The 23532-nt window shown below is 43.9% G+C and overlaps 1 protein-coding gene across 1 annotated transcript in view; it reads left to right on the top strand.

Moving 5' to 3' along the window:
- Positions 1 to 23532, top strand: part of LOC120526593 (dynein heavy chain 5, axonemal-like) — a 259504-nt gene that overhangs the window by 31551 nt on the left and 204421 nt on the right. Inside the window, exons 7-8 of the mRNA XM_039749755.1 lie at positions 8273 to 8478; positions 18918 to 19111. Of these exons, the coding sequence (XP_039605689.1) occupies positions 8273 to 8478; positions 18918 to 19111 (400 nt within the window). The remainder of the gene's footprint in view (positions 1 to 8272; positions 8479 to 18917; positions 19112 to 23532) is intronic.

The raw sequence follows: 23532 nt of genomic DNA on the forward strand, positions 1-23532 counted from the left end.
AAATCCACTCAGATGAATTGTATACTTAAAAATAATTCGTTCCAATGAATTAACATAATTCTCAAGCCGTCTTGACTGGGGATCCTCGATTCCAATGCATTTTTTTTCTTTTTTATCTACACAACTAGAATTTTCAATACACAAAAATTGTCTATCCTTTACTGCTTCCTAATCTGGATTTCTCTTAAATGAAATTCTGCCAATACGGAATAACAGAAATTGTCATCAGATGATCTATACTAACTGAATTCACCAGTTCAGCAGGTGACCTTACAAATATCTTGCAGTCTAATTTTTTTCTTTCTTCTGACTTTACGAGACACTTCCACACGTCCATCTTTCTTATGTGTATCTGTCAGTGGCGACCTACATGTGAAATGTGGTTTATCATTGACGGAAAGCTGAATGGTGATTTCTGTCGTTTCTTATTAGCAGTGTTTCATTTAACAGTAATCCAGATCATGAAGCAATAAAGGATGGATGATTTTTGTGTATAGAAAATTTTAGTTGTGCAGAAAAAAAAGTGCTTTGAAATCGAGAATCCCCAGCCAAGACGGCTTGAGAATTATGTTAATTCATTTGAACGGATTATTTTCAATGCCCTGGTTATGCCGTTAAACTGTATCCATCCCAGCAAGCGGTCTTCCAACTTGCAGGGAAATCATGGGGATTGGTGGCAGGATTGGCACTATAGCCACCATAAAAAACTTCACACAGCTCCGAGATGACAGAAAGGACTCCTTTTTGCTCTCTGTGGGAGTAGCTCTGCTGCTCGCATCATGAAGGGGATGGGGGAAAGCCCTCGGGAAGAGTTGAAACCGTTGGAGAGCCAATGGGGTCGGGTCTGTTGGGAATCAGAACTGGTGTGGTTCTGAGGCGTCGCCTGCTGCACATCTGCACTCAGGTCCCAATTTCAGGTGGCCCATACAGGTAGGCGCATGGAATGTCTTGTCTCTCTGGCAAGATGTTCATCTTCCTCTGCTGTCGAAGGAGCTACATAAACTCCACATTTCAGCAGCAGCACTTTCTGAGGTACGCAGACTGGGGACTGGCCGGATCTCTGTAGGTGGATACAACTTTTATTAGTCTAGTCGCTCTGATGGCTGTCATACTGAGAGAGTAGCTGATTGGCTTCTTCTTATGGTGTCCAATGTCACTCCTTTCAACTTCTGTATTATTAGACTCCCTGGGTGCTTTGTCTGTTGTCTCAGTGTATGCTCCGACCACGGTGAGTGATGTCTCAGCAAGGGAGACATTTTATTCGCAGCTTCGCTTGGTGGTTGATAAGTGCCCAACAGGGGACACTCCTCTGGTCATGGGTGACTTCAGCTCAGCCACTGGCACTGACAGGGCTGGCTATGAGGATTGTCTCAGTCCCCATGGGTCTGGTGACCATGGTGAAAGTAGCTCCATGTTCCTTGAATTTGCAAAAGGTCAGGGGCTGCAAATCATTTGAACCTAGTTCCAGTGCCCTGAACCGCATCGTTTGACTTGATACTTCAATACTGGTGGTGCGCTGAAGGAGTTCAATCACATCTTCGTGTGCAGATGCTGGAGGCTCTTGCAAAACTGCAGGGTCTACAGAAGTGCCCCGTTTGTGAATTCTGACTACAGACTTGTTGTTCCTACTCTTAGGGTCCAGCTTAGGTCCAGTAGGTTACCACCTACTAGGAAAATGAGCCTGGACTTGGCCAGACTCCAAGACCCAGCTGTTTCAAACAATTTTGCACGCAGTTTGTGTGAGGAACTTGCAGATTTGGGTGCGACTGTCAATCTTAATGTGATGTGGGAGATCTTCCGTGACAAGACCCTGAAGGATGCTGAGGGCTGTGTTGGTGTTACCAGTGTTCCCAGAAGGAAGTGTTTCATCTCACAGGGCACCCTGGATATCATCGAGAGCAGTCGCAGAGCACGGGTCAATGGCAAGTCTGGTCTGTACTGGGAACTGAGAAGGATAGCTGCGAGGGATCTGAGAGCAGATAAAGAGGCGTTTGTTAGAGGAATCTGTGAGCAAGTGACACACCATCTGTGGTCTACTGAACCTTGTCCTGCTTACAGGGGAATCGAAGTATTACGCACAACCGAATCTGTTCCTCGGAGAGTCGCAGTCAGGGCAGCTGATGGAACGGTCCTTTTGGATGACACTGCAGCTGTGACCCGCTGGGCTGGCTACTTTGAGAAATTGTTCAAAGCTGAATATCCGGCTAGGACGTTGCCTATAATTAGCTGTGTACCACACAATCTCACTGAGATTGCACAGGTGGTGAACAGGCTAAGGGGAGGAAAGGCAGCCGGGATCTGTCGTATCCGGGGTGAACTTCTTCAGACTGGTGGTAAGGCTGTCTTCCTGGCATTGCAAGCAATCTTTGCATCCATTTGGGAGACTGGCATCATCCCAACTGACTGTGATCGCCTGGATTACAGCAACTACAGGGGGATAAAACTCCTCTTGGTGCCGGGTAAGGTCCTTGCTTGGGTTGTCGTCAATAGGATCAGTGATCACTTGTTCACCTACCAGTGAATGGAACAGTCTGGTTTAACACCTAAGAAGTCTACCATCGACCGCATCCTGGCACTGAAGATTCTCATGGAGTGCAAATGCGAATATCAGCAGAGTTTCTTTTCAGCCTTTGTCGATTTTCACAAAGCGTTTGACTCAGTTGATCGAGCTGCCCTGTGGGACATCCTGAGGGCTCTCTAGAACCCATCGAGGTTGCTGGATATCATGAGTGGCCTGTACACTGGTACTCTGAGTGCTGTGCAGAGTGGAGGCAGAACCTCTGTATTTTCCCAGTTGATTCTGGGATTCGTCAGGGTTGTGTTCTTGCTCCTACTCTGTTCAGTGCTTATATGGACTGGATGTTGGGCAAGGTCGTGGGGTCCAGCGGCTGTGGGGCATCTGTTGGTGAAGAAAGATTCACAGATCTTGACTTTGCTGATGATGCGGTGATCTTCACAGAGTCAATGGAGGCTGTGATCGGGGCGCTCAAGAGAGTGAGGGAGGAGTCTGAGTGTCTGGGCTTGCGAGTGTCCTGGATAAAAACCAAGATCGAGGCCTTCAATTACCTCTTTGGCACAGCCATCAGCAGTGTGTCTGTTTGCGTAGAGAGCGTCGACCTTGTCAAGAGGTTTACTTACCTTGGCAGTGACATTCATGTCTCTTGTAACTCTTCCAATGAAGTCAGTAGATGGGTTGGGAGAGCATGGGGGGTCATGAGGTCGCTGGAAAGGGGTGTGTGACGCTCTCAATATCTATGCAAAAGGACGAAGGTCCAAGTCATTAGAGTCCTGGTGCTTCCTGTCTTGCTATATGGTTGTGAGACATGGACACTATCCAATGACCTGAGACGAAGACTGGACTCCTTTGGTACTGTGTCTCTTCGGAAAATTCTTGGGTACCATTGGTTTGATTTAGTGTAGAATGAGCTGTTGCTCATGGAGTCCCGAATGAGGCATATTTCCTGCATTGTGAGGGAGTGTCAGTTACGGCACTGTGGCCATTTGGCGCATTTCCCAATGGTGATCCAGCTCGAAGGATCCTCATTGTTGGGGACCCGAGTGGCTGGACCAGGCCAAGGGGTCACCCATGTAACAACTGGCTGTGGCAGATAGAGGGTTATTTCTGGAGGGTGGGACTGGACCGTGTGTCTGCCTGGGGGGTTGCCAACCAGGATCCCAAGCTGTTTCGTTGTGTAGTGGGTGTGGCAATGCACTGTACTAGTACATGCTCCCCATCTTGACTTGACTTGACAGATCAGGAAGGAGTAAGGATGGACCATCTTTGTTTATAGAAATCTGCAGCTCTGTGGTTTCTTGTGCATGCTGATCAGTGATCAGGGATACTGAATGATCAGAATATTCTTGCTTTACAAATAACTGATGTTTTATGCCTGCGGTGAGCATTTTAACTATAATTGAAGTCGATAAAAATCGACTAATGTATCCATTGTATGCTACACTCAAATAATATTCTGAAAAGTATACCTTTTATATTTTTTTCTAATCAAGTTTTCACTTAAGGTAAGACATATTTGTGTATGTGAAATCCATGGACTAAAGCTGACATTGTCTAGAGACTCAATTCTCTTGTAATCTCATGCTTCGCAAGTAAACAACAATAAATGCCCTGGGTATTAGGCCTTTCTCATGCTAACACAGGAGATCCCATGCTTAATCAGTAGTGTGTGCACATGAAGTTGTATGAGTTTGTGTGTGTGTGTGGGTGTGTGTGTGCGTGTGTTTTAGGAGTAGTTTAAGTATAAAAAGAGTCAAACATCAGTTATTTGTGAAATGAGAATATTATGACCATTCTAAATTCCTGGTCACTGATCAGCATCCACAAGAAGCTGTGTAACTCTGGTGTTTTCCTCCATAATGAGGATCATCCTTTCAGCAAACTGGACTCTTATCCTTCCTCACAAAGATCGTCCGTCAATGAAACGCTGCCATTAAGAAAAGCCAGAAATCGCTTTGCAGCTTTTGGTCAATGTTAAACCAACTTTTCATGGAGTGAAAAAGGGGATGTAAAGAGGCTGAGATCACTGCTTTTAATAACTCAGCTTATGATTAGAATCTGTTGTGGCAGGGACAGAAGGAGCTTGAGAGGCATTTGGCACAAGTTGGAGCGGGGTGAGGAGGTGGAGATCTGTGCAAATGTTTTAAATAATGTATTAAAAATGTGCTTTGGCATCGAGAACCCTCAACCAAGATGGCTTGCGAAGTAATGCCTGATAGGTTATTTTTCTCACGGAAATAAAAATAATCTGTTCAAACTGATTAATAATTTGTCAGAACCTATTAATAATTTGTTCTAATGGATGTTTTTATTTGTTTTATTGTCTGACACCTACAGGGTTCTGTACTGGATCAATTTCACATAAATTGCATTTTATAGAGTGTAAAAATGTCCACAACACACGTGTTTATTTACAGTATTTACAGTGGTTACTCAGTCCTTGGTCCTTTGGCTGCCTCCACTCCTCTCTCACAAGCTCTGTCCACTTCCACCCGACTCCGGCTCTCCTAATGGAATGAGGCGGCTCCTTTTATCCTGCCCCGGATGTACTCCAAGTGCACGATGACGAACTTCCAGCAGCACTCCCCAGCATGGCAGAAGTGCTTCTTTTGCACCTGGAATCACTCCAGGCATACACCATCCCTGGTCCGGCAGCACTTCCTAGTGTGGTGGAAGCGCTGTCCTCCAGGGCTCTAGGACTATCCAGGTGCCTAGGGAAGAGAAGTGCCAATGTCCTGGTCTGTCCCTCCTCCCGGTGGGGCAGGATCCCTGGTCGTCTGCCATAAGAGGAACCCAAATTACTCACCAATGGCAATATGAAGGTCATGTCCAAAGAAAGCCTCTCAGTTGTTAATCTGTAGTGCACTGACAACATTAGCCCGGCTGTCTGTTGTCATGCAAACCATGTGGTCTCCTTGTAGTGACCATGATGCCAGCACGTCTTTCAGACCTTGCACAATGATGTCGCCTGTGTGGTCTTTTGGGAAGAAGGATGTACTACTTCTGTACAGTACCATTGTAGCTTTGCAATTTCCCAGGTTTCATGCACTGTCAAAAAGGGGTATGGATCGGAAGTTCGGCTTGACTATAAATGTTTTGTAGTAGCACAAACTTTAAACCTTCTGCAGTTTATGCGTCAGAGTTTGGCGACATGAATCATGCAATTTAGGCAGAGCAGTTTGACTGAAATAGTTTTGGCCAGGCAGTGTATATCTTGAGTCTAAAGTATTCAAAAGTTGTTTAAAACAATCCCTCTCAACCGTTTGAATTGGCATCATATCTTTTGCAATGTATTGGTGACAGCATTTGTTAAGTCATGCCATCTCTTGCTTTTCTTGCTTACGGAACTTTTTTGCAGAAGGATTTTGCTAAAGTTTGGTGAGTGTGTTTTTTTTTTACTTGTACCTTGGGTAACTTAGATCTGTTGTGGATAGATGATTTCTGAAGCTTTCCATGTTCTTCATATTCTGTGCCATGGTTAGTTTGCAGATGGTAAAACAACTTAGCTGTCAAGCTGTCTTTAATGGCAACCAATTTTTGACATAGCCTGCATATTGCCGTTTTTTGTGCAGCATCAGACTTTTCAAAGCCAAATCATCTCCTTGCGAGTGAAGATGATCCACATTTTGCAATTCAATCTAACAACTTAGATTAAGAGGCTGTTTTATCCCCTGGTGCTGTTTGCTCACTCATTTTTAGGAAGCTATGTTAGCTTAACTTGTAGTGCACTGCCCATGCACGCCTATGTGCTCACTTTGTGCACGAGCAGTAGACTATCCTGTTAGGTTACATGTGACAGTGAATGCATGGACTCACAACGTGAGTTTATGATTGTTTTTTGCAACATGAGTGATATACTCAATAATTTCAGCTTGCCCATTGTTAAAACCACAATTAAGATACTATTGTAGGCAATATATATCACACACTCCTAGGGTGACATATAAGAGTGGAGGAAGGTGCACACAGGGGAGCTATGTCCAATGTAAGAGATGCAGTGTGCAAAAGATTAGAGACTGTAAGATGGTAGCAGAGCATAGTGTAGTAAACAGCATCGATTGGTGGTATGCAGGATGAATTTCAAGGTGAAAAAGAGGAATAGAGAGACAATGGAACCAAGAATCAGGTGGTGGAAGCTGAAAGAGAAAGACTATTGTGTGAAATTTATAAGTATATTAGTATCAATTTTCAAGAATAAGGGAGATGTGTAGAGCTACGGTAACTACAGGAGTATAAAGTTGATCAGCCCCACCATGAAGGTATGGAGAAAGATTGATGGATGCTACACTGAGAGGAGAGGTAGTGATCTGTGAGCAGCAATAATACGGTTTCATGCCAAGAAAGAGTACTATAGATGTGATGTTTGCTTCAAGAGTGTTCATGGAGAAGTACAGAGGAGGTAAGAAGGAATTGCATTGCATGTTTGTGGACTAAATGAATGTGTATGTCAGGGTGCCAAGAGAGGAGTTATGGTACTGTATGAGGAAATAGGAGAAAAGTATTTAAGGGTGATATAGGATATGTATGAGGATAGTGTGATCGGGGTGAGGTGTGTGGTTAGAATAACAGACTGGTTCAAGGTGAAAATGGGATTATATCTGATTACAAAGCTGTGATCCCTTTCCTGTTTTCAGTGGTGATGGACAAGTTGACAGATGAGGTCAGACAGGAGTCTCCATGGACTATGATGTTCACAGATGAAATTGTGATCTGCAGTGAGAGTAGAAAGTAGGTTGAGGCGAACCTGGAGAGGTGGAAGTACATACTGAAGAGAAGAGGAATGAGAGTCAGTAGGAGTAAGACAGAATACATGCGTGTGTGTGAGGGAAGGTGGTGGAAATGTGCAACTGCATGGAGCAGAGATGGTGAAGGTAGACAAATCTAAATACTTGAGTTCAACAGTCCAGAGAAACAGAGAGCACAGCAGAGATGTGAAGAAGGGAGTGAGGCAGGGTGGACTGGATGGAGAAGGGTGACAGGGGTGATTTGTGATAGAAGAGTAATTACAAGAATGAAAGGGAAGGCCTAAAAATGGTAGTGAGACCAGCTATGTTGTATGGTTCAGATGCGGTGGCACTGATGAAAAGACAGGAGGCAGAGCTGGAAGTGGCAGAGTTGAAGATGCTATGATTTTCACTTGGAGTAAGAAGAGTAAACAAGATTAGAAATAAGTATATTAGATGGACAACACAGGTATTACATTTTGGTGATCAAGCAAGAGAGGCTAAATTGAGGTGGTTTGGGCACAAGCAGAGGAAAGATCAGGGTTACATTGGGAAAAAAATGCTGAGGATGGAACCACTAGACAAGAAGAAAAGAGGAAGGCCAAAGAGGTTTATGGATGTCGTGAAGGATGGCATGAAGGCAAGTGTGTGTCAGAAAATCATGTAAAAGACAGGGATAGATGGAGATGGATGATCCACTGCAGCAACCCTTAAATGGGAATACCTGAAATGAAGAAGATTTAGTGATAAAGAAGTTGCTGCAAATAATTAATGAAAGCACAATTTTAACCAACAATTGTATTTTTGGTTGCCTAACATTTGATATTACCTTTCCTTTCCAATATATGGATTTTACATACTGAAACAAATTATTTATCAATACAAATATTATAATTTTATGTTTAATGTATTTTAAAGACCACTCCTGCAAAATTATTTATTGTGTCTTATTTCGGTATTCTTATTTATTTTCTGTCTTTTCTCATAATTTGATAAGAAGAATCATTTGACAGCTATTTTTTTTATTTTACAGATATGTAATCAGTTAACACTGACTTGCAGAGACTTCCTGCATGAAGCCATCCTACTAGGCGAGTCTGATGACAGACTGTGGGAAAGAATTGAAGAAGAAATGGCAAGAGATGAATATATTCCAGTACAAATGTCTCTACATCTGAAGGGCAAGACAAAAGAAAAGAGGCTAGAGAGTGACAATAACCATTCCTCTATATATAATAGGTTAGTTTTGCTTTAGTAGAGAGGTAGCATGATGGTGCACAGACCTCACTGATCCTCACCTCTGGGACTGCTGCATCTAGTTACTCTCAGTGTGGAATCTAAACAGTCTTCCTGTGTCAGTATACTCATGGTTCCTTTACTCATCTCAAAAATGTCTCTATTAAGATCCTTAACAGTTTAACTGGGACCAACGTAGTTATGTCACTGAATTTGCTCTGGGATAGACTGCCGTCCTCTCCAGGGGCCTCATGTATAAATGGTGCGTACGCACAGAAATGTTGCGTAAGAACTTTTCCACGTTCAAATCGCATGTATAAAACCTACACTTGGCGTAAAGCCACGCACTTTTCCACGGTACCTCATGTCTTGTCGTACGCAAGTTCTCCGCCTGGTTTTGCAAACTGGCGGCACCCAGCGTCAAAGCAGTGCTACTGTTCTTGTGTGATTACTCATTATTTTGATGACGCGGCTTTATAAATAAACAGAAACTAACCGCATATTGTTTATTAGTGTAATGCATCTGATTGTAATTAACTCGTAACAATATAATGGTCCAGGGAACAGCCATAGTATTCCAAATGCCATAACTGCTTTAGCGTTGTTACTCTCACTTCTCCTTCTTCTTCTTCTTCTTCTTCTTTCAGCTCCTCCCGTTAGGAGTTGCCACAGCGGATCATCTTTTTCCATATTTCTCTCACTGCACCACTCGGAGTATTTATATCACTGTATCTGAGTGTGAATCACAGCAGCAGCTGATCGGAAAGAGAATTATCGGTATACGGCATTAAGCACACGCTGTCTCTGCCACGGCAAAACGTTTCAAAGCCTTTCCTGTTGTAAGAAGAGGAGACCAGAGACGTAGAAAGGTTTGGGGCAGCCACCCGTTTAATTCGGTTTCCCGGCTGCAAAAGTCTTTGAGGCATATTTAAACAGTTGTTACACAACAGAGTCCAAAACAGAACTGCCTGCCTAAGCAAAGGCAGTGAGCTTTATAGCTCAGAGGGCGGAAATGATGTCGTCCTCTGGGCCGGAACTGGAAGTGACATCACCCTTGGGGCCGGAACCGAAGTGACCTCATTCTTGGGGCCGGAACCGAGGTGGTGTGTCCTTCCTGGAAATGGCGGCTCCTGGTGGGATTTCCGGTAAGACCTGCAGAGAACTCAGAAAGAGCGCCAGCGCACCCGCCCCTGGGCAGATGTATAAACAGTATTGTCTAAGCCCTTCAGCTGCTTCCCATGCACACGTAGTGTGACAAGACTCCCCTCAGCCCAGACCCGTGGGTCGGGCGACCTGCACCGAGAGGTCGTGGGCCGGAGAGGGCATCGGCGTTGGCATGAAGGGACCCCTGTCGATGAACGCAGCGTATATTTGTACTGCTGCAGGTCAAGAAACCACCTCGTGACCCGCTGGATTCACTCCCTGTGAAGGGCCATCCACTTTAAAGGCGCATGATCCGTCACCAGAGTGAACACGCGACCCAAGAGGTAGTACCGCAGCTGCGTCACCGCCCATTTGATCGCCAGAGCCTCCTTCTCCACCGCCGCGTACCTGGTCTCCCGTCCAACAGTTTCCGCTCAGGTACATAACGGGTGTTCAACACCGCCGACGCTTTGGCTCAACACGGCTCCCAAGCCTGTGTCCGGCGTCCGCCTGGAGGACAAAAGGGAGAGAGAAGTTAGGGGAGATTAAGATAGGTGCTGAAGTCAGAGCCCTTTTTAAGTCACTGAATGCAGCCCCCGCTTTATCAGACCATACCACCGTATTAGGAGCTCTTTTCTTTGTCAAGTCGGTCAAGGGCGCCGCTCTCGAGAGAAGCGAGGCACAAACCGGCGGTAGTACCCGCCAAACCGAGAAAGGATTGGACTTGCCGCTTGGTTTGGGACGGGCCAGGCCATTATGGCTTGCAACTTGGAACACTGTGGCCTCACAGTACCCCGGCCCACTAGGTAGCCCAAATATTTGGCTTCTCTCAACCCAAGAAACATTTCTTGGGGTTGATGCGGAGCCCGGCCTCTCCCAATGTCCGTAATACTGCTGTGACCTGCTGTATGTGCTCCTTCCAGGTGCTGGAATAGATGACAACGCCATCCAGATAGGCAGCACAGAACGAGTTATGGGGCCGGAGCACTTTGTCCACCAGACGCTGAAAAGTCGCAGGCCCGTGTAACCCGAATGGAAGGACACGATACTGCCAGTGTCCGCTAGGAGTGCTAAACGCGGTTTTTTTCCTTGCGGACTCCGTTAAAGGAACCTGCCAGTACCCCTTTGTCATGTCAAGTGTAGTCAAGAATTTGGCTGGTCCCAGTCTCGAGGAGGTCGCCCACGCGAGGCATGGGATAAGCATCAAATCGGAAACTTGGTTGAGCCGACGGAAGTCATTGCAAAACCTCCAACTGCCGTCAGGCTTAGCAATCAAGACGATGGGGCTGGACCAGGGACTACTACTTTCCTCGATCACTCCTAGTGCCAGCATTCGCTTGATTTCCAGTTCCACTTCTACTTTCTTTGCCTCCGGGAGTCTGTAGGGTCGCCCCGGACGATCACCCCCGGGTCAGTCACTATGTCGTGCGCAATCAGAGAGGTCCGACCTGGTTGTTCACTTACCACCTCTGGGACCGAGCGGATAGCTGCTTCGAGCTCCTGTCTCTGTCTGGGAGATAGCTGTTCACGAAATTAAGGGCACTTACTTCGCAAGAGAGAGCAGGGCTGTCCGGAGGAGGGATCGGGATCCCTCTCCTTCCACGGTTTCAGCAGGTTTACATGATATATTCGCTCAGCTGGTCGGCGATTGGGCTGTTTCACCAAATAGTCACCAATCCCTTCCTCTCCTTAATTTCTGAGGGGCCTAGCCAATGTGCGAGCAGTTTAGAGTGTGAAGTAGGAACCAATACCATGACGCGATCCCCGGTTGGAACTCCCGGAGAGTCGTACACGGTCATACAGGCGGCCTGTGCTGATTGTGCCTCCTCGATATGACTTTTTAGTATAGGTCTTATTACATCAAATCTATCGCGCAATTGGGCGATATACTCCAAAATGTTAGTGGAGGGCTGTGCCTCCCCTTCCCAGCCCTCTTTAAAAATATCTAATAAGCCCCGGGCTGTCTTCCGTATAGTAATTCAAAGGGAGAGAACCCGTAGAGGCTTGAGGACTTCCGTAGGCAAAGAGGACAAGGGGAGGAGTTGGTCCCAATTCCTCCCATCCTTGCTGACTACCTTACGTAGCATTTGCTTGAGAGTTTGATTGAATCTCTCCACTAGCCCATCGGTTTGAGGATGATACACGAGGTTTTAAATGCTTTATTTTCAGTAACTTGGCAGTCTCCTTGAACGCTTCCGAGGTGAAAGGCGTTCCTTGGTCCGTCAGGACTTCTCTAGGAATGCCCACGCGTGAAAAGACTCCTACTAGTTCCCGTGCAATATTTTTAGTGGTAGCCGAGCGCAATGGAACGGCTTCAGGGAATCGGGTTGCATAATCCACGAGGACGAGTATATATTTATATCCTCGGCTGAGGGCTCCAGGGGTCCTACTATATCCACCCCAATCCTGTCAAAGGGAACGCCAATAAGGGGAAGGGGAATCAGAGGAGCACGGTCCTTCCTAGGAATTTGCCGCAGTTGACACTCCGGCAGGAAATGCAAAAGCGCGAACCTCCTCATTAATCCCCGGCCAAAAAAAACGGAGCTTAATGCGCTCTAATGTTTTATCGGAGCCGAGATGGCCTCCAAGAAGGTGAGAGTGGGCTAACTCGCAAACCTGCCGCCGTAGGTCCGCTGGACTAGCAACAACTTCCGACCTTCCCTCATGTTCAGCAACCCGATACAATAATTCATTATCCATGACAAAGTGAGGTCCCTGTGGCATGGGCAAATGCGTCGCTGGCGTTAACGAGAACCACTGCATTCTTTATGTGCTTCAGAGAGTCGCCATTCCACTGTTCTCTCTTGAAAGAAGCCGGAGTCGCTCTAAACTGAAAGTGCAACTCAGAGAGCGGGTCCGGTCTGACCTCAAGGGGCGGAGAATCCCCCTCGCTGCCGGGGCGCTAGTGGATGACGTAGTAGCCCGCGACGGTCCGGGAGTATCTTCGTCACTCTCTTGGCCTACCGCCCCACTCCCTGTCGGCTGATTACACGGTGTGGAAGCAGCTTGAGATGAGTCTTTATCATCTATAACGAGGCCAAAAGCTTTTCGGGAATGCTTTCTAAACTACCGCGTTACTGTCAGACCAGTCCGCCCGAGGATTACGGAAACGGAGGATCCGGTGTACCGCTACGTAAGCCGAAGGGTTCCTCCGAGACATACGTAACATCGGGCGGTATTGTACGAGCGGATATCTCCGTATACATTTTAGACTGGTCTTTTTTAATCCACTGTTGCGGTAGAATAAAACGGCGAGCAACGACAGACACGCTACTGCCGGAATCAACAGCGCTGTTATTTATGTCCATTAATAAGAAGCTCCCCGTATGTTTATCCGCCAGGGATTGCTAAGGGCACACAAACAACCCCGCCATTGTCCCCTACGGTCCGCCTTGTTCCCGACAGGTCGCAAGCCAGACGGCCCGGCGACTTCGAACAGGCTCTGGATTGCGTGGAAGGGACTGCTTTAGTAGGACATAGCTCCCGGTAGTCCACAGAGCGGCTGTTCTGCCTCCCAGGTTTCACAGCCGGCCTCTGGGTTTGCAAGGTTTGTAGCAGCTCGTCCATAGAATGGAATTCCCCAGGCCGGCTGGGCAAATTCCTGGGGTAGCTTTTAGCAGCAAAAACAGGCCACTTGCTGCACTATTTGTAGGGGTCAACTCAAATGGCCGTAGCCACTCACCCACCTGTTGCCAGAGAGCCATAGCCTGCTCTGACAGCCCTTTGTTTGGGTTAAACTCCCAGTTTATTATTTCTTTCACCTGCCGCCTGGGGACAACCCATCGCTAACAGGGACCTTGGTCCCGATGGGCAGCTCGGCTTTCCTGCCAGGAGAGCATACTGAGCCACTCGTGTGTTCCCCAGAAGCCAGCCCACGCCTGTGGGTCCCTCTACCTTCTCCACGAGATGGGTGGTCAACCCCGGTTATGCTCATGGAGCAGAGCCTGCACCGCGTCCTTCCTGACCCTCCGCGCACTCCCTGCCCTGAAACTCGCCCCGTACTCACCCACCTGGTTCCATGAAGTTCGTGTCCCGGTTCATCGGGACACCATCCTGCCGACTACGCCACTGTAAGAAGAGGAGACCAGAGACGTAGAAAGGTTTGGGGCAGCCACCCGTTTAATTCGGTTTCCCGGCTGCAAAAGTCTTTGAGGCATATTTAAACAGTTGTTACACAACAGAGTCCAAAACAGAACTGCCTGCCTAAGCAAAGGCAGTGAGCTTTATAGCTCAGAGGGCGGAAATGATGTCGCCCTCTGGGCCGGAACTGAAGTGACATCACCCTTGGGGCCGGAACCGGAAGTGACCTCATTCTTGGGGCCGGAACCGGAGGTGGTGTGTCCTTCCTGGAAATGGCGGCTCCTGGTGGGGTTTCCCGGTAAGACCTGCAGAGAACTCAGAAAGAGCGTCAGCGTACCCGCCCTGGGCAGATGTATAAACAGTATTGTCTAAGCCCTTCAGCTGCTTCCCATGCACACGTGTGTGACACTGTACGGACCTTGCGGTTCAAAACAGTTTAACTCCTATGACTTTAACTCCTATCATCATGAAAATGACATCACGTATACATCTCAGTATTTTAGTTATTCAGAGAGCTGTAATATCACAAATGTAATGGACTCTGTGTCCAGTTGGAGGAAGAGAGCCGGTTTAAGAAACAAGTAGTGATTCACACACATAGAGCACATAGAAAATCAAATACAAAACAAAGCATTTAACGTGCTACTTTAATTACGATGTGATTTTAGAAACTGGTTAATTAAACAATTTTAAGATGAATATTATGATGTTCTACTTTAATGACAAAATAAACTACGTGATTAAAGTGGAAATGTCGAGATTGAAGTTGACATTTCGTGCTTTTTCCCCACTGTGTGCCTTTTTTCTCTGTACCCTAATAAGCTTTCATATGACACTCAGACAGTGGGCTTACAACTCGGCTTTCCACGGCTGACTTTGATATGTGACTTCTTTTTTATTTCGGGCACTGTGCGATTTTGTGGATGTGAGCTTTCAAGTTTCTCCAACACGCTATGCCACTCGATCAACTTCCTTTTGTTGATTATACCACGGCTTATTTGAACAAATAGTATGTTTTTCCTTTGCCTCCACTTGGTATTCGCTGAAATTCTTATGTTTCCCCCCGTGCTTTTCCCATTGTCTTTTCACAGAAGGCTGCGCTTAAGGGCGATTTATATTGATTTGCATATTCAAATAGGCGTAATTCTGGGAGGATTTGGGGCGTTACATAATGCGCGTGCACGAGCGTTAGTTTTCACGCTGATCGGGATTTATGTAGCGAAAGAACATGGAAGTTGGAGTACGCACAGATTCGTGCATCTGGATTTTTCTGTGCATAAGCACATTTCGGCTTTTGTGCTTACGCCATGTTATAGTGCGAGTTCTACGCACGGCGTTATACATGAGGCCCCAGAGCTGTTTCTTGTTTAGCTTCCAGAATAGGCTCCAGTCCCAAATGCCCATGTTTCAGTTAAGCAGTTCTAAGAATGTTATGTTTTAATAAGTTAATAAGACTTCTTACTAAGTCACAGTTCTGATATCTGTAATTGTGTTTAACAAATCTGAAACTGATATTCTGATATCTTGAAATAACTTCCTGTCTTTTTAAAAAGTATCTTAAAATATACATTCACTGCCCACTTTATTAGGTACACCTGTTTAACTGCTTGTTAATGCACATATCTAATCGGCCAATCACATGGCAGAAGCATAAAGTATTAGACTTGTATACATTGTCAAGATGACCTGCGAAGTTCAAACCAACCATCAAAATTATGAAGAAAGGTGATTTAAGTGTCTTTAAACATGGCGTGCCTATTGGTGCCACGGGCTGATCTGAGTATTTCAGAAACTGCTGGTCTACTGGGATGTTCATGCACAACTTTCTCTAGGGTTTGCAGAGAAAAAAGGGAGAAAATGTCTTGTTGATGCTAGAGGTCAGAGGACAATGGCCAGACTAGTCCGAGGTGCTAGGAAGGCAACAGTAACTCAAACTGAAATAACCACTAGTTATAACCAAAGTGCAGAAGAGCATCTCTGAACACACACAACATGTCAAATACAGTATAGGAGCAGATGGGCTATAACAGTAGGAGACGACACTTAGTACCACTCCTGTCAACTAAGAACAGGCAACTGAGGCTATAATTTGCACAGGCTCACCAAAACTGGACAATAGAAGATTGGAGAGATGTTGCCTGGTCTGAGGAATCTTGATTTCTGCAACATTCAGATGGTAGGGTCATAATTTGACACCAACAACAGAAAAGCATGAATCCATCCTACCTTGTATCAGCGGTTCAGGCTGGTGATGGTGGTGGCACACTTTGGGACCATTGGTATCAACTGAAAATCATTTACATGTGACAGCCTACCTGAGTATTGTTGCTGACCATGTCCATCCCTTTATGACTGCAGTGTACCCATCTTCTGATGGCTACTTCCAGCATTATAATGCACCATGACACAAAGCTCAAATCATCTCAAACTGGTTTACTGAACATGATAACAAGTTCACTGTACTTAAATGACCTCCACAGTCAACAGATCTCAATAGAGCATCTTTGGGATGGTGGAACAGAAGATTCACTTCCTGGATGTGCAGGCAGCAAATCTACAGCAAATGTATGATGCTGTCATGTCAATATGGACCAAAATCCCTGAGGAATGTTTCCAGCACCTTGCTGAATCTGTGCCACAAAGAATTACAGCAGTTCTGAAGACAAAAGGGAGTCTAGCCTGATACTAGTAAGGTGTACCTAATAATGTGGCTGGTGAGTGCATTTAAGTAAAATTTGAGGTATCATAAAATAAAATTTAAGATTATTACAAAATTACGTTTTGACATCTCAAGAAATAAAATACACACCATTTGGAGATAGCTGAATTAAATTTATGGGTATCTTTAAAAGCTTCCTGTGCATTTTTAGATATTCCAAATGCATTTTGAGCTATCTTAAAATAACCTCTTGTGATATTTCACTTACATTTCAAGATATACTAAAGAAACTGGAGGTCTAATGGAAAATACATAAAATTTTAAATTTCAAAATGCAAATGACCCTGTTTTAAGATATTGCAAAATGCATTTGACCTATCTTGAACCACATTTTAAATATCTAAAAGTGACCAGTGGATTTAGAAATTATTCAGACCCCTTCACTTTTTTCAGATTTTGTTTTGTTGCAGCCTTGTGCAAGAATCATTCACACTCATTTCTTCCTCATATCAAACATCACTCAATACCCCAGAATGAGGATTCTAGGAATTTTTGCAACTTTATTGAAAATAACAAATGTAATATCACATTAACACAAGTATTGAGACCCTTTTCTCAGTACTTAGTTGAAACACTTTTGGCAGAAATTACTGCTTGGAGCAATCTGAAGTATGATGTAACAAGGTTCTTCCACTGCCTCATTTTGCCTGTGCAAAGTGCTATCCTTCATCCATCCATTATCCAACCCGCTATATCCTAACTACAGGGTCATGCTATTCTTGTCTCTCACAAATCATTAACAAGGCAAGTTACAAAGGACACTTTCACAAAATCATGTTTCTTAAGCATTTGTGGAAAATTCTCATTTAATAAAATCACCATAGTAATCAAATTGTGAAGGTATCACTTTTGTAATCTGTCAAAGGCACTCCAACAGTATCACAAGGCTCATGATAATATAGTTTTAAGAACGTCACAAAGTCTGTGGTGGTGCTAATCCTGAGAAATTAACTTAGTGTGTGTTGCAATATCTTCTTTGTAAAATTTATAAAAGCAGTAACTTTCTGTTTTCATATTCTGTTTTATTTTCTTTTTTCTTTTGTTGCCAGTTTGTGATATTACTTTTGTGTTGAATCCCTTTTTACAAGACGCACACAATGTGCCTCAAAAAGCATTACCTAAATTAACTTTTTATTGTCAGTCAGTCAGTCAGTCAGTCAGTCATTTTCCAACCTGCTATATCCTAACACAGGGTCATGGGGTTCTGCTGGAGCCAATCCCAGCCAGCACAGGGTGCAAGGCAGGAACAAATCCTGGGCAGGACGTCAGCCCACCTCAGGGCACACACACACACCCACACACCAGGGACAATTTAGGATCGCCAGTGTACCTAACCTTCATGTCTTTGGACTGTCGCAGGAAACCGGAGCATATCGAGAAAACCCACGCATACATGGGGAGAACATGCAAACTCCACGCAGGGAGGACCCGGGAAGCAAACCCAGGTCTCCTAACTGCGAGGCAGCAGCGCCACTACTGCTCCACCATGCTGCCTAGTTTTAATTGTTTGTAGTATAAATGTATTTTGTCTAAGTTACTTAGGCTATGAAATTGTTTAATTTTTATATATGACATTTTTCTTATTTTGAAGACTAGGGGGCACCAGTGAGTCCCAAATCCCAAACACCAATACACAAAGACAGTCCTGGGTTAAAATAAAGGTTTTTTTATTACACAATACTTAAGAATAAGCACATAAACAGTTATCTCTCCTCCAATTCCCATCTCCTTTCCTCACCACTCCTTTGCCTTCTTTCCTCCCAGCTCTGACTTGCCTGAATAATGTAGTAGGGACCTTTTTGAGTACTCAGATGCCTGTTGGAAGCACTTCCGGGTCACACAGAAGTCCCACATAGCAGGGAGTAGTTCTCCTTGCAGTGTCATCTTTTGGCACCCATGGACCCCAGGGGCTGGACTACAATTTCTGGCATTCCCTGCTGGTTCCCTGGACTTAAATATTGAGGGTCACTGCCATCTAGCAACTGGGGGTTGGGGGGTTAAACATCCCCAAGGGAAAGTCCTTCCTTGACCGCCTCTTCTATCCCAGCCAAGGATGGTGCTACACATATTTCCAGTTGGGACACCTGTCCATTTATCCGGGGCTTCCCACCCAGGTAAAAAACCATCTTCTCTGTTGGTTGGGATATCCATCCATCCATTTGGAGCTTTGCCTAGGTACAACATCCTTCCTCCTCTCGTCCACTCGGAGCTTCCTGTCCGGATAAGGTATCTTCCCAACTCCTTGCCAGGACGTCCATCCATCCTGTGTGCCATGTACACCATGTAAATTACTTCCTCTTTCATCAGCGTAATATTAAGATTATCTTTGTGTTTCAGTGCATCTAAACTTGCATATGAAGTTTTTATTGCACATGGTTTTGATAGAACTGTGAAAGTCTGGATTTGTGTTTGTGTACCTTGATTGTCCAAGATACATTCTCATTTTGTTTGTTCCATTTATAATTCAATATTTTTTTCTGCTGCATGTTTTTATTCCCAGAATACAAACCTGTCTGATGTTGCAGACCTATCTTCTAGATGCTTTACGCCAACTGCGGGAAAATCTGGGAGGATATCATGGACTCCACCATTTCTCTTCTTCTAGTTCTCTGTCGACAATGCAGGGAAAACCACCTTCAGTTTCAGCTGGAAGAAAAGCTAGCCTAAGAAAGGCTTCTTTAGCATCAAGCATTGGTAAGATATATATATATATATATATATATATATATATATATATATATATATATGTATGTATGTATGTATGTATGTATGTGTGTGTGTGTGTGTGTGTGTGTGTATATGTATATATATATATATATATTTATATATTTGTGATTGTGTGTGTGTATATATATATATATATATATATATATATATATATATATATATATATATATATATATATACTGCTCAAAAGAATTAAAGGAACACTTTTTAATCAGAGTATAGCCTAAAGTCAATGAAACTTATGGGATATTAATCTGGTCAGTTAAGTAGCAGAGGGGGTTGTTAATCAGTTTCAGCTGCTGTGGTGTTAATGAAATTAACAACAGATGCACTAGAGGGGCAACAATGAGATGACCCCTAAAATAGGAATGGTTTAACAGGTGGAGGCCATTGACATTTTTCCCTCCTCATCTTTTCTGACCGTTTCTTCACTAGTTTTGCATTTGGCTACAGTCAGTGTCACTACTGGTAGCATGAGGCGATACCTGGACCCTACAGAGGTTGCACAGGTAGTCCAACTTCTCCAGGATGGCACATCAATACGTGTCATTGCCAGAAGGTTTGCTGTGTCTCCCTGCACAGTCTCAAGGGCATGGAGGAGATTCTAGGAGACAAGCAGTTACTCTCGGAGAGCTGGAGAGGGCCATAGAAGGTCCATAACCCATCAGCAGGACCAGTATCTGCTCCTTTGGGCAAGGAGGAACAGGATGAGCACTGCCAGAGCCCTAACAAAATGACCTCCAGCAGGCCACTGGTGTGAATGTCTCTGACCAAACAACCAGAAAGACTTCATGAGGGTGACCCAAGGGCCCCATGTCCTCTAATGGGCCCTGAGCTCACTGCCCAGCAGCATGCAGCTCGATTAGCATTCGCCATAGAATACCAGAATTGGCAGATGCACCACTGGTGCCCTGTGCTTTTTACAGATGAGAGCAGGTTCACCCTGAGCACGTGACAGAAGTGAAAGGGTCTGGAGAAACCATGGAGAACATTATGCTGCCTGTAACATCATTCAGCATGAGCAGTTTGGTGGTGGGTTAATGATTGTCTGGGGAGGCATATCTATGGAGGGTCACACAGACCGCTACAGGCTTGACAAAGGCACCTTGGCTGCCATTAGGTATCAGGATGAAATCCTTGGATCCATTGTCAGACCCTATGCTGGTACAGTGGCTCCTGGTGCACGACAATTCCTGGCCTCATGTGGTGAGAGTATGCAGGCAGTTCCTGGAGGATGAAGGAATTGATACCATTGACTGGCCACCACACTTTCCTGACCTAAATCCAATAGAACACCTCTGGGACATTATGTTTTGGTCCATCCAATGCCACCAGGTTGCACCTCAGACTGTCCAGGAACTCAGTGATGCCCTGGTCCAGATCTGGGAGGAGATCCCCCACAACACCATCTGTCATCTCATTAGAAGCATGCACCGATGTTGTCAGGCATGTATACAAGAACACAGGGGCCATACAAAGTGCTGCGTACAATTTTGAGTTGCTGCAATTATATTTTGGCAAAATGGACTAGCCTGCCACATAATTTTTTCACTCTGATTTTTGGGGCGTCTTTGAATTCAGGGCTCTGTAGGTTGATCATTTTCATTTCCATCAAACGATGTGGCATCCTTTCATTCCTAACACATTACCCAGTCTATATCAGTATAGATATCCAGGAGGATTTCTTTTTCCCATTGAGATCTGATGTGTTTTCAAAGTGTTCCTTTAATTTTTTGAGCAGTTTATATATATATATAGTGTGTAAGGGATTTAAACTTAGCATAATTTTTATTATAATACAATAGTTATTAAGAACATAACATTTTAAATATATGATTTTCATTTTTAAATGTACTTAACATACATTGAAGTATATGTTGAATTGACTCATCCATCCATCCTTCTATCCATTTTCTGAGCCTGATTAAAGCAGTATTAGGTTTGTAGGGCACTGGAATCTATCCTGACAGTGCCGGGCACAAAACATTGAAATAGTTCATGTAGATATGCACATTTACTTATGTCCAGGTAGTTGAACCATGCCCAATTGTTTATTTACTGTTTTTGGAATGTTTTAAGTGTTTATACAGTTGTTCACATACAGGCATGGTTAATCATCATAAAATGCTATTGAAATATTTTAATTTTGACTACCAATTGTGTTAGCTTTAAATTGTTTATTTCTTTTTCTTATTTGAATTTTCTCCAGTTTCATTTTCAATGGAGACGCATACCTTAATATAATGTAATTTGCCAAAGTAGTTTTATTTCCAGTAGAGAGAGCATTTAATAAGCAGCATTTCTATACTGGTGTTATATTTATTATTTTTATTTAAATTAAATACTAATACAGGTGCCCCTAGTGAAGTATTTGATTTTAACTGTTGATCTACTTATGCTCTTTATCCTTGGATTTTCAAGTTATTTAGATTTTGCTTCAATACTAAATTTACTAGATGCCCCTCAACAGGATCTGGAAGTAAAAATGCATTAAATGTAGCAACAAGGAATAAGGAACATGGGTGTTTTGAACCTCACAACCAGAAGAGAGGCCATAGCTGTTAACCCTTCATGCTGAGCCAGCTCTGTTATGCAGCACAGGAGCATTAGACTTAACAGATAGAATACAACTTCATCTGTTACATATCTCATGTTTTATATGCCATGAAAGCATAAAAAAATAAAGGGTTGTGATTGCTGCATCTATTAACTGCCTTTGCACAGTGCCTTCTCCTTCCGGTGGCACGCTATTTGCTGTGACAAATAGGGGCAAGCACAAGTGAGTGAGACGGTCAGCCCGCAATCATTGAATCTGGCATATCCAGAGGTTTTCAGTCATTCAGTTTGAACTGGTCTGGTGATGCTATAAATGACTGCTGTCAGATAATCTGGCATACCCTGCAACTAAAACATGTAACATTGACCTAAAGGGCCCCCAATGCTTTTTGACAAGTCGTCTCATTCTCTTCATTGTTTATCATAGTTGTAGCATGTGGTCAGTGACACTTGTCTGTGATTCAGGTTACCATTCCTAGTCCTCTTATGCAATATCTAAATGTCCTCTTGGTTAATTCTCATACAGCAACTAAAGTGGTAAGAAGCCAATGAAAGAGGCCTGAACCTCCTTATAGGAAAATAACAGTAATAGCAGCTTCCTGTCTTTCCTATGCCATATAATGTCCCGTTTAACCTTTCCATAAGCCCTTTCATTTGCAAATAATACACAGAAGTGCATCGTAGTTAAATATTAAGCAATTTCTCCGAATCTTTAAATAGACCCTGGTCAGTTAGTATTTCATTTGGAATTTCACCATGGCAAAAAGACCCACCTTATAAAGCTGCTGACTTCAGGAGAAGTATTCAGGGTTTTGTGTTGTACAGTCAAAATCTAACTGGCTTTTGATATAGTCAAACAATATCCACAGCAATCCTAGACTTGGCTGTGCAAGGCTGTCTGTGGGTTTTGCTGGGCTCAGTGGGTGGTGTGCGTGTCCTTGGTCCTCACCTGGAAAAAATATTAAAAGCTGTAAGGCGTCAATAGCTCTGCATTCCTTCTCTGGGCTCTCTCTGTGCTCCTGACCTTTATGTCATGAGAAGAAAAAGGAATAAACCGTAACTATGCCAGCATTCTACTGCTTTAAGCATCAATACCAATTCTAGTGCTTCAATGTGATCTTTTCTTCTGTCAAGACTGGACTCTGCCCCTTCTTTTTTCTTCAGTTTTGCACAAGCCACTCCCTTTATTTATTTCTTTCTTAGCAGGGCTAATCTTGTTTAACCTATGCATGGAACAGGCAAGAGAAAGATAGGACAGATTACAGACAGAAGGAGAACCCAAGCCCAATACTGGCACATTTATGTTAGGCTGTTCAAGTTACAATATTGACATCTTAATTACATGGTGGTCCTTACTACGCCTCAAGTAGTGCACAACAGAAAGAAGATTTTAAGAATATTCATTCCTGTACCAAAGCTCTCAGCAGTTGATCAGCTTTCACAAGCACACTATCGCAAGATATCAAACAAGACTATAACTCAAGGTAACACAATAAAGTATTATACAAGATCATTTAATACTTAATAAATTATGAGAAGAAACAGTATAGAGCCTTCACAAGTGAACATGTGTAAGTGGTATATGGGTATAAATTGACAGAATGAAGGGACAACAAATTTGAATCAGGCTCAGTTAAATGAAATCAAATTAGAATCAATAAAACTTTTATAGTGCATGACAATAGTTACAGAATAAGGTGGAAGACTATATGGCAATCAGCTTATAAAATCAGTGGATGTACTGATAGATGCTAATTATTATGTGCTGTTTGCCATGCTTCATGGACAAAAATATTTTAACAATGTAATCCCTGAACTTCAGTTTGTTTAAA

Source organism: Polypterus senegalus, chromosome 3 (genome assembly GCF_016835505.1).
Source record: "Polypterus senegalus isolate Bchr_013 chromosome 3, ASM1683550v1, whole genome shotgun sequence".
NCBI classification, from domain to species: Eukaryota; Metazoa; Chordata; class Cladistia; order Polypteriformes; family Polypteridae; genus Polypterus; species Polypterus senegalus.